Genomic DNA, 11,902 nt, shown 5'->3' on the forward strand with positions numbered 1-11,902 from the left:
TTGCGAGGTCGTGCTTGTGTTTGGTCATTTTGCCTGCGGCCTTCATCATCATCCACGACTGTCCGATTATAACGTTTTTATAGCCGGCGAAGCCGGTGTTGTGAATGAGCGCGTACGTATTATGTTGAAAAGCCAGATTTTGCTGGATCCCTTGAGAATTCCGAAGCTGTGACGCACCAAATCGCTCAATGGAGGCCGCCATCTTGCGGATGCGGAAGCCTGCATAACAAATTGAAAAACGTTCAACAGGAGTTTGTTTCACCCGTCTGTTTGATTCACAATCTTATGCACCTCTAATTTGTAATTAAAATACTTTAAGACCAACCTCGGCCCGCACGGGCCTGGTTATCTTCAACGAAAATCGTCACCAAACACTGGAACCAATGAGATTCGAGCATTTGAAAAAATATTTCAAAAAAGCTTTTTACCACATTTCGGACGCTGAAAACGGCGTCAAATATTCGAAAATTGACGAAGAATTATTTTTTAGAAATCTCGCGGCCGTAGGGGATAGTTTTTCACGGCCGGAAATATCCGAAGTTGAGACGGAATTCACCGAATTAATCAAGAAGGAAATTTTATAAATTTTAATCTCATCCAGAATGCAAATGGTGCCATTTTGAACTAGGTACGGTACTGACTACACCTACCTACTACCTACCAACTACCTAACCCACTGATGCCATAGTGATGGGTAAAATGGTGGTAAGAGGCTTTGGCTTCGCCGGCTCATTGCGGCTTTGCAGTCGGGTACTGGTACAATCAAAGTACATTTTCGGGTTACTTGCAGCGACGCTGGAAAGCATTTTGAGTCGGGGGTGTTGAAGGTCAGTGGCATACATACCGTACAGTGCGTAGTACAATGTCATACTATATGCTGTACTTGTACCCCATTGAACAAAACAGACAGGATAATTTATATCTAACGATTTTAGCCAAAGAACCTCACACAAGGCAGAAAGCCAAAACGGTTATATAATTGCACAATGCACACCAAAAGACGTGAAGATTGTGAAACCCGCCTTGGCAAACCGGTGATATCGGCGTGCGCGATGTGCAAATCAAAAGAAATCATCTCTAACTCAGTTATCAAAAACTGCATTAACAATACATGCATCAGTTCAATAACTTGAACTCTTACTTAACTTAACTTTTAAGTTCAATAACTTTTAATTGCCATTGCAGTTAAACAATACAGAAAAAGCAGGGGGTGCTGCATCACCCTCAGCACCCCCAATTCCGGCGCCCATGGTTACTTGAGCGTCACCAATAACACAGAACAATCACAGACTTACCGGGAATAAGAGAGAATAAAAGCAGCGTGAGGGCTGCCATTGCGTTCTCTGGTTAATGTAGCCCAGTTGTTCAACGTCTTCGAGTCCACGTGTTCTTTTTCCAATGAATTCGCCTCCAGATGTACGAGGCTCTCTCCATGTACGCCACGCCCCCCCCCCCCCCAACGTGGACCACTGAGTGACGTCACAAACCAGGTTCTCTATACCTACCTTGCGTAACGGTAATGGTATCTGCCAGCCAGGCATGACCGCAGTGTTTGAAACCGATCCTGGTTCATACGATTGAGTGAAAAAGCCATGTATGTGTAATATGTATAACACAAGTTGATACATTGATTCAACCTCATGCCGGGGTTAGGGTTAGGGTTGTTAGGGTTAGTGTTAGGGTTGTTAGGGGTAGGGTTGTTAGGATTAGGGTTGTTAGGGTTAGTGTTAGGGTTGTTAGGGTTAGGGTTGTTAGGATTAGGATTAGGGTTGTTAGGGTTAGTGTTAGGGTTGTTAGGGTTAGGGTTGTTAGGATTAGGGTTAGGGTTAGGGTTGTTAGGATTAGGGTTGTTTAGTCTAGTAGGAAGACTAGGTCCCCCTGCACCCCCCGGAGATATACTTCTAATCAGTGTTTCTAGATTGGAAAAAATGTGTAGAAAATGACTAGCTATGGCCCCAAGCTGAAAACATGTCCCACATACCATTTTTATGCAAATTACTGCTGCAAATTTTATGCAAAATTATGCAAATTTTATGCAAATTTTTGATGAGGAGTAGAGTTGAGGGGTCTTTGAGGGCTTCATCGAGGTGCTCTCGGTTGCAAGACTGGGTCATTCTGAGAAGCACAGCAGGGTCAGAGATCATGATGTTCTCCTCCTCAGTGAATCTCTCCATCAACAGCCTCTCCATTGCCTCACACACTGTTTTGAGGCAAAAGAGGGACTTTGCGTAGGCCTTTCCACTGAGAACACCTTTGAGAGATCCACTTGTTACTAGTTGTGCCTCAAAGAGAATCTCTGCATATCCAGAACCACGCATCTTGTGTCCAGTGAGCATCCCGATGTAGTTCATGGATGTGTGGAAGGGTCCAATCGTTACTACATGACTAGCAAATTCATTTGGCCAGCGCCAGATGATGGGAAGGGCTTTCATGCAGACACCCAGATCAAATGTATTCAGGACCCATCTCTGACCCACCTCAGCAGTTGCTGCCTCGGAACGCTTCAGTAGCTCACGAACAACTGCGTTGTCTGTGATCGGTTGGTGGATAGGCGTGCAGTAGTCGACTGTTGATTTGCTGGGTGGGGGAGAACCAGTTGCAGAGGTGAAACCCCCTAGCCCAGGCACAGGCTGCAGGCCATTGCCATGCCATGCAGGCACCAGGCACAGACCGATCACAGACAACGCAGTTGTTCGTGAGCTACTGAAGCGTTCCAAGGCAGCAACTGCTGAGGTGGGTCAGAGATGGGTCCTGAATACATTTGATCTGGGTGTCTGCATGAAAGCCCTTCCCATCATCTGGCGCTGGCCAAATGAATTTGCTAGTCATGTAGTAACGATTGGACCCTTCCACACATCCATGAACTACATCGGGATGCTCACTGGACACAAGATGCGTGGTTCTGGATATGCAGAGATTCTCTTTGAGGCACAACTAGTAACAAGTGGATCTCTCAAAGGTGTTCTCAGTGGAAAGGCCTACGCAAAGTCCCTCTTTTGCCTCAAAACAGTGTGTGAGGCAATGGAGAGGCTGTTGATGGAGAGATTCACTGAGGAGGAGAACATCATGATCTCTGACCCTGCTGTGCTTCTCAGAATGACCCAGTCTTGCAACCGAGAGCACCTCGATGAAGCCCTCAAAGACCCCTCAACTCTACTCCTCATCAAAAATTTGCATAAAATTTGCATAATTTTGCATAAAATTTGCAGCAGTAATTTGCATAAAAATGGTATGTGGGACATTTTTTCAGCTTGGGGCCATAGCTAGTCATTTTCTACACATTTTTTCCAATCTAGAAACACTGATTAGAAGTATATCTCCGGGGGGTGCAGGGGGACCTAGCCTTCCTACTAGACTAGTTAGGGTTAGTGTTAGGGTTGTTAGGGTTAGGGTTGTTAGGATTAGGGTTAGTGTTAGGGTTAGGGTTGTTAGGATTAGGATTAGTGTTAGGGTTAGGGTTGTTAGGATTAGGGTTATTGTTAGGGTTGTTAGGGTTAGGGTTAGGGTTAGGATAGGCGTGAGGGAGGAGGGAGGGGGTAAGTGTAGGGGCATCATGGTGATGTTAGGGTTTGTGTGTGTGTGTTTGTCTACTGTGTGTGTGTGTTTGTCTGTGTGTGTGTGTGTGTGTTTGTCTGTGCTTCTGTATGTGTGGTACGTACTATCATGTATATATACATCTGCTATAATATAAGAGACACGTTTATCTGTGTGTGTGTGTCTCTGTGTGTGTGTCTCTGTGTGTGTGTGTGTGTTTGTCTGTGCTTCTGTATGCGGTACGTACTGTCATGTATATATACATCTGCTATAATATAAGAGACACGTTTATCTGTGTGTGTGTGTCTCTGTGTGTTTGTCTGTGTGTGTGTGTGTGTGTGTGTGTGTGTGTTTGTCTGTGCTTCTGTATGCGGTACGTACTGTCATGTATATATACATCTGCTATAATATAAGAGACACGTTTATCTGTGTGTGTGTGTCTCTGTGTGTTTGTCTGTGTGTGTGTGTGTGTGTGTTTGTCTGTGCTTCTGTATGTGTGGTACGTACTATCATGTATATATACATCTGCTATAATATAAGAGACACGTTTATCTGTGTGTGTGTGTCTCTGTGTGTGTGTCTCTGTGTGAGTATCTGTGTGTGTGTCTGTGTGTGTGTGTGTCTGTGAATAAAAGAGAGAGATGGAATTGTGAGGAACAGAAATGAAAAAACGAGATGTGTGTGTCTGTGTGTGTGTGTCTGCGCGTGTGTGTTTGTCTGTGTGTGTGTGTGTGTCTGTGTGTGTCTGTGTGTGTTTGTCTGTGTGTGTGTGTGTTTGTCTGTGCGACTGTGTGTGTTTGTCTGTGTGTGTGTGTTTGTCTGTGTGTGTGTGTGCGTGTGTGTGTTTGTCTGTGTGTGTGTGTTTGTCTGTGTGTGTGTGTGTGTGTGTGTGTGTGTTTGTCTGTGCTTCTGTATGTGTGTGTCTGTGTGCGTCTGTGTGTATGTATGTCTGTGTGTGTGTATGTGTGTGTTTGTCTTTGTGTGTGTGTATGTGTGTGTTTGTCTGTGTGTGTTTGTCTGTTTGTGTTTCTCTGTGTGTATGTGTGTGTGTGTGTGTGTGTGTTTGTCTGTGTGTGCTTGTCTGTGTGTCGGCATTTTTCTCAGAGATGGCTGAACGGATCTTCGTCAAATTTCCAGAGGTTCATAAGTGAGTCGGTGTTTTACGCAAAATATATATATATTTTGATTTTTTTTTGGATTTTTAATGGATTTTAAAAATCGCTCTGTGGTGGTTGAGCCTTGGGAGCTTAGGGTTAGTTAACTGTAAATTGATTAATTATTTAATTATTATTGATTTATGAAGTACTTATTTATTTTCTTTCTCATCTGGGCATTATTTCAGGCGCCTTTTGAGCTAGTAAGCTAATATTTGGACATGACAATGACCAAGTGATTTGGCTATAAAGGGTATTTTTGATTTATTGATTAATCAATTGTCTATTGATTAATCAATAAATTCTTTATTTAATTAATTTTTACAAAGTAACAGCTTCGGATGAAACACTGGTGGTTTGGGTATGCTGTTAGCCAATGAAGAAATTAACTATTTTACAATCATTATTTATTTATTTTAATTACGCAATTAATCGATCAAGTATTGTACACCTCTTCCTCCCCATACCATATCAATGTGCTGCACAGCGGCGTCAGCGACAAAGGCAATGCCGCGTGCTGGAGGATGTGTTTTTGCCCTGCGCTCGTACTAATGTTATATGGGTCTATATATCCACATCACTAACATCATCAAGCAGAGCAGAATTCATCATACTCAGTCGATATAAAGATCTGTGCAAGGTAATTTCTTGTGCCGGCATGGGCATCTCCGTGATGTGCATTGGGCTTGTATTGTCACCTGAGCTTGACCTCTTGCTCCCATGTTCTGGTCTGGACATGGACTCTGTTCACGTGCTGCTTGAGTGTCTAACTCTTGGTGGGAGTGTTTCACTTTCAGCCATGTATTTGCAGAACAGGTGCTGCCTTAGCTCAAGAATACTGGTGATGTCGATGCCTCTTGGGAGATAAGCCTTGCACACAAAATCTGGCCAAAGTGTTGATCATACTATCTGAGATGGAATCATTATATAGAGGAGCATCTGGAATGTCTTCATCATGTCATGCTCTACACATCGGAACAGTTTGAACCACTTGGTTTCACCCACTCCTGAGAATCTTCCTGCACCAGTAGGATGTGTTTAACTTGATGTGGACACAATGAACGAATCACAATACCACTGGAAATGAGACGGTACGGAGTATTTATTGGAGCACAAAAGCACAGCCAACAACAGGCACAAAGACCCCGGAACACACACAGCCCGGAAGCCCTACCCACAGTGGGTCATTAATATATAATGACGTGACCTCTTTCTATTAATCTCCCTTTTATATTAAATTTCTTGCTGTTGAAGGAGCTGTGCTCCCACGTAATCGGAAGAATGGACGCGCCAAAAAGCTGGAATTCGTCCGAGTTTCTTTATTGTCACAAAACAACTCGGGTACTCTGAAAAGCCCGTTTATCGGGCAGCAATATATATACACACATTATCCCGGAGCGTTTGCCCGGGAAAGGCGAGAGGGGGCGTGGCCGGGCGTCCTGGCCGCGGCCTGGCAAGTCGAGGGCGGGCATGCCCGGGCGTCCTGGACGAGCCCGGCATGGTAATCGCTCCGCGTCCTTGGTAGGTGCAAGGCGATTGTGTAAACCCAGCGGTAGCCGCTACACACGTCCCCCCAGAATCGACTTGCACCGGCAGGGTCAATTTGAGGGGGGTCCTGATGACCCGGCCGAAGCGACCCCTGGCGGGTCGTGGGGCGGGGGCGGGGGGGGTCCGGTGTGGTGGTGGGCGGTCGAGTGGGGGGCACCGCGGACGGGGGGTTGCCTCGCCGCGGCGGAAGGGCCAACCGTGGCGGTTGGTCGATGTCCACGTGCGCCGGCTTGAGGCGGTCCACCGCAATCTGGTCCGACCTGCCGCCGATGTCGATGACGAACGACTTGTCGTCCCGTCGCAGGACCCGGAAGAGCCCGTCGTACGGCGGCCGGAGTGGCCCCCGATGTGCGTCATGATGCACAAAAACGTACTCCGCTGTGCGAAGCGCTGGGGGGACGTAGGACTGGGGGTCACCGTGGTGGGATGTTGGCACGGGGGCAAACCGTCGGGCGGCCTCCTGGAGGTCCGAGCGCTGGTGAGCTGCGGACCAGGGACTGGTAGCGTCGGGCACGAATTCGCCCGGGACGCGTAGCGCCTGGCCGTAGACAAGCTCGGCGGTGGATGCCCGGAGGTCCTCCTTGGGGGCCGTGCGGAGGCCCAAAAGGACCCACGGCAGCCGGTCGGCCCAACAACCGTCTTGAAGGCCGGCCATGAGCGCGGCCTTCATGGAGCGGTGGAATCGCTCGCACAACCCGTTGGCTTGGGGGTGGTAGGCCGTAGTACGGTGGAGCTTGACCCCCAGGTTGCGGGTGACCGCGCCCCACAGCTCGGAGGTGAACTGCGGTCCGCGGTCCGATGAGATGTCGGCCGGTGCGCCGAAGCGGGCGACCCAGGTGGCGATGAAAGCCTGCGCCACGTCGGCGGTGGTGGTGGAGACGAGGGGAACGGCCTCCGGCCACCTGGTGGTCCTGTCCACCATGGTGAGCAGGTGTGTGAACCCCCGTGATGGGGGGAGGGGGCCCACCAGATCCACGTTGATGTGGTCGAAACGTCGTTCGGGCACGGTGAAAGGTGCCAGCGGGGCCTGGGTGTGTCGGTGGACCTTGGCCTGTTGGCAGGCTGTGCAGGTGCTGGTCCAATTGCGGACGTCCCGTCGAAGGCCGTGCCAGACGAATCGCGCCGACACCAGCTTCTGGGAAGCTTTCCGGCCCGGGTGGGAAAGGCCGTGGAGGGAGGCGAAGATGCGGCGTTGCCAGGTAACGGGCACGATGGGGCAAGGCTGGCCTTGGGAGACGTCGCAAAGCAGGACAGTGTCCGCGAAGGGGATGTCGGCCAGGCGGAGGCCCGTGTCCGCCGCCCGGAGGGCTTGCACCGTGGTGTCGGTGGTTTGGTCCACCGCCATAAGCGTGAAGTCCACGCCGAGGTGGACCGCGTTCGCGCTGGCCCGAGAAAGACAGTCGGCCACGGCGTTGTTTTTGCCGGCAACGTGCCGGATGTCCGTGGTAAACTCCGACACGGCGGAGAGGTGGCGCTGTTGGCGGGCCGACCACGGCTCCGTGACCTTGGCCATTGCGTAAACCAACGGCTTGTGGTCGACGAACGCCGTGAAGGGTCGGCCCTCCAGGAGGTGGCGGAAATGGCGAACGGCCAGGTGTAGACCGAGGAGCTCACGGTCAAACGTGCTATATTTGAGCTCTTTCAGCCGGAGCTGCCGGCTGAAAAAAGCGAGTGGCTGCCGAACCCCGTTCACCCATTGCTCATGTACGGCGCACACCGCGTAGTCGGAGGCATCCGTGGTGAGGGCGATGGGAGCGTTGAGCACCGGGTGAGCGAGCAGTGTTGCGTCGGCGAGGGCCCGGTTTGAGCTTTGGAAGGCCGCGTCCATTGCTGCGGACCAGACGATGTCGTGCTTGGCCGGCTTGCCCCAGAGGGCTTCATAGAGGGGCCGCATGAGTTGAGCAGCGCGGGGCACGAAGCGGTTATAGAAATTCACCATTCCCAGGAATTCCTGCAGGGCCTTTAAGGAGCGGGGACGCGGAAACGTGGTGATGGCCTCGACCCTGGTTGGCAGCGGCACGGCCCCGTTCTTGGTGATGTGGTGGCCCAAAAAATCAACGGCCGTCGTGCCGAAGTGGCATTTGGCCGGGTTGACGATGAGGCCGTGCTCGCTGAAGCGCCCGAACAGTGTTCGGAGGTGGAGGAGGTGCTCGGCCCGGGACGTGCTGGCGACGAGGATGTCGTCCAGGTAAACAAAGAGGAACGGCACGTCACGCAGCACGCCGTCCATCAAGCGCTGGAACGCCTGATCCGCGTTTTTGAGGCCAAACGGCATCCGTAGGAATTCGAATAAGCCGAACGGCGTGATGACGGCCGTTTTAGGGACGTCGGCCGCCCTGACAGGTACCTGGTGATATCCCTGTATGAGATCGATTTTTGAAAAAATGACCCATCCTGCCAGACGGGCGGAGAAGTCTTGGATGTGTGGGATCGAGTACCTGTCGGGGGTGGTAGCGTCGTTAAGGCGGCGGTAGTCGCCACATGGGCGCCAGCCGCCCCCTGGTTTTGGGACGATGTGTAGTGGCGAAGCTCACGTGCTATCGGAGCGCCGCACGATGCCGAGGTGTTCCAAAGCGTCGAACTCGGCTTTGGCCACGGCGAGCTTGGCTGGGTCGAGGCGGCGGGCTCTGGCGTAGATCGGCGGGCCCGTGGTTGGTATGTGGTGCTCGATCCCATGTCGTACTGCAACGGCCGAAAACGTCGGCCGCATGAGGGCCGGGAACTCCGTGAGCAGGCGAGCAAACTCGTTTGCCGCCGGGAGGGCGCATGCCAGCTCGGTCGGAGCAGAGCTGCTCAATGTGCATACCAGGGAGCTGAAGGTCTCGGCGTTGATGAGGCGACGCCGTTGGACGTCCACCAGCAGTCTGTGTGCGCAGAGGAAGTCGGCGCCTAGCAGAGCCATGGGCACGCTGGCGGTTACAAAAGTCCAAGTAAAGCGTTGGCCGCCGAAGCAGAGGGTGACGTTGCGCGGGCCGAAGGTGCGGATGGCCGATCCGTTGGCCGCAACCAAGGAGGGGCCGCAAACCGCGGACTGCCTGTCCTGATCGGAGGCGGGTATGACGCTCAGTTGGGCGCTGGTGTCGCACAGGAAGCGCCGTCCGGACGCTTTGTCCGTCCTGATCGGAGGTGGGTATGACGCTCAGTTGGGCGCCGGTGTCGCACAGGAAGCGCCGTCCGGATGCTTTGTCCGTAATGAAAAGTAAGTTGCCCGTGTGGCCGGCGCTCATGGCTGGTAATGAACGCCGGCCCGGCCGTTTCCCGGCCTGCCGAAGGTGCACGGGGGTCAGCATGTCCGGGCCTTCTGTCCGAACCTGGCATGATAGTAACACCACGCTTGGTCAGGTGGAGGCCCTGGTCGTCGTGCTGGTGGTGGTCGGCTCGGCGTTGCGGCCGCCAATTGCGTCGGCCGTTCGGTCGTCGACCATGCTGGGTGCTCGGGCGCCATGGGCGTTGCGTCGGACGGCGGTGGGCCCCAGGTCGCTGCTGCAATGCGTTGGCCTGCCGCGGAGATCTTGTCGGCTTCCCTGGCGAGGGCGCGGGGATCCGTGATCATCGTGCTTGCCAGGGCGAAGCGTACCGGGCTAGGCAGCTGACGGAGGAACAGCTCCCGGAACAGGATTGCCGGAGAGTGCTCGCCGAGCAGCGAAAGCATGTAGTCCATTCGCTCGGACGGGCGCATGTCGCCGAGCTCGGGCAGGTCGAGCAGGTGCCGTGCGCGTTCCGCCGATGGGAGGGCGAAAGCGTCGAGGAGGAGCTTTTTAATCGCGCCGTATTTGTCAGCGGCTGGCGGGCTCTCGAGGAGGCTCAGGGCGCGGGCCGCGGTGGCTGAACCGAGCGCTGCTACCACATGGTGGAAGCGGGTGTCGTCGGCCGTGATGCCTCGCAGGGCGAACAGGGAGCCCGCCTGGGCGAACCAAACCGCAGCGTGAGCCTCCCAGAAGGTAGGCAGTTTAAGGGCAACTGCCGTGTCCATGTCGGTAGGTCACCAATGAAGGAGCTGTGCTCCCACGTAATCGGAAGAATGGACGCGACAAAAAGCTGGAATTCGTCCGAGTTTCTTTATTGTCACAAAACAACTCAGGTACTCTGAAAAGCCCGTTTATCGGGCAGCAATATATATACACACATTATCCCGGAGCGTTTGCCCGGGAAAGGCGAGAGGGGGCGTGGCCGGGCGTCCTGGCCGCGGCCTGGCAAGTCGAGAGCGGGCGTGGCCGGGCGTGCCCGGGCATGCCCGGGCGTCCCGGCCGAGGCCTGGCAAGTTGAGCGCGGGCCTGCCCGGGCGTCCTGGACGAGCCCGGCATGGTGATCGCTCCGCGTCCTTGGTAGGTGCAAGGCGATTGTGTAAACCCAGCGGTAGCCGCTACACTGTATCAATTAACCATGGTACAAAGGGATGAACAAAGATACCCAGGCTGAATAAATGCAAACAGGTACCTCAACACAGTATTTCTCAAGCAAATACAGGGGAGCAAGGAACAACCAAATTAATGTAAAGAATATAACCACGTCTGTGTGAAAACAATCCAAACATGCATGGGCATCAACAAACCATGTACATACAGGGCCCAACGTTCAGACATACTAAAGCAGTTCACGTGAGTGGATGACATTGGAACAAGAAACAAGTATAAATTGTCCGTATGGAAAATACATTGTCAGTGCAACAGATGTTAGATAACTGGTGGCATTACAGGGCCATTATTGGGGTAGACTATCCTTACGAAACTGGGGTTTATTCTGCCCCCATATTATTCACATCACTACTGAAGTATGTAATCTGTTAGATGTTTTGGAAGGCGTCTCTGTCGAGTTGAGTGCCTCAGAGTGGGCGCTGATGAAACCGGGCTAGAGGGACAAGGAAATGGCGGGGTAGGTGTTGTAAAAGCTGATGTTCTGGGATCAGGAGCCTGGACCGAGGTCTGCAGCACATGACTAGGCGAGGAAGATCCAGGCTCTGGATCAGGTATTGGCATCTCGACACCAAGAGGCAACTCAGGGATTTGTTCCAGAGCCACTGATTTGGGCAAACTGGTGGATCCATCATAGGCTGCGGAGTTTGCATAATGGGCTGCATAGTCACCAGTATTGGAGCTATGGAAATGGTAGACAGCTCAACTCGTATATCAGGGTTGATAATAATAGAATCAATCAGAGGGGATAAATCACTGTGACCAGTGTGACGAAGGTCAGAAGTAGAGTAAACTGTGGGGTCAGCATAGAAAGAAGGGACTTTGTAGCACTCAGATCTCTTGATTCGATAAGTTGTGCTACGTAGCTGGGAACCGATGAACTTGCGAATAGTGCACCAGCCATCCTCGACAGAGGTAACCGAGTAGCGTTGGCGGGACTGAGATTTGTTGCGATCGGCATGAAGGTAAACCAGATCACCAATAGCAACTGACGTCAGTGTTGGTTGAACTCCTAAGGGGGTTTTGGACTTCTGGCTATACGGGTGATTGATCCGGCAGAGCCGATGCTGAGTCTCAATTACCCTTTTGTCGGACAGGGGAATCTGGACATTGGAGAACTGGTCTCTCTGTGTCCATAACTCTCTTGCGGAAAGCTCTTGGGAACGAAGACACAACTTGAGTCGTAGAGTGAAGATAGACAGAGCCAAAGGTGTGACAGGGCCTCTATGTGGTTCCTGCCGTAGAAGCTCGTCC

General features: G+C 52.3%; 1 protein-coding gene across 2 annotated transcripts in view; it reads right to left on the bottom strand.

Moving 5' to 3' along the window:
- TGOLN2 (trans-golgi network protein 2) overlaps positions 1 to 1,421 on the bottom strand; it is a 30,944-nt gene extending 29,523 nt beyond the window's left edge. For both annotated transcript variants that reach the window (XM_068121407.2, XM_068121406.2), the window contains exon 1: positions 1,296 to 1,421. In XM_068121407.2, coding sequence (XP_067977508.2) covers positions 1,296 to 1,335 — 40 coding nt within the window. In that variant the 5' untranslated portion in view covers positions 1,336 to 1,421. The remainder of the gene's footprint in view (positions 1 to 1,295) is intronic.
- Between the last annotated feature and the right edge of the window lie 10,481 nt (positions 1,422 to 11,902).

The sequence above is a fragment of the Myxine glutinosa genome, chromosome 7, assembly GCF_964187855.1.
Source record: "Myxine glutinosa chromosome 7, kmMyxGlut1.1, whole genome shotgun sequence".
Classification (NCBI taxonomy): Eukaryota; Metazoa; Chordata; class Myxini; order Myxiniformes; family Myxinidae; genus Myxine; species Myxine glutinosa.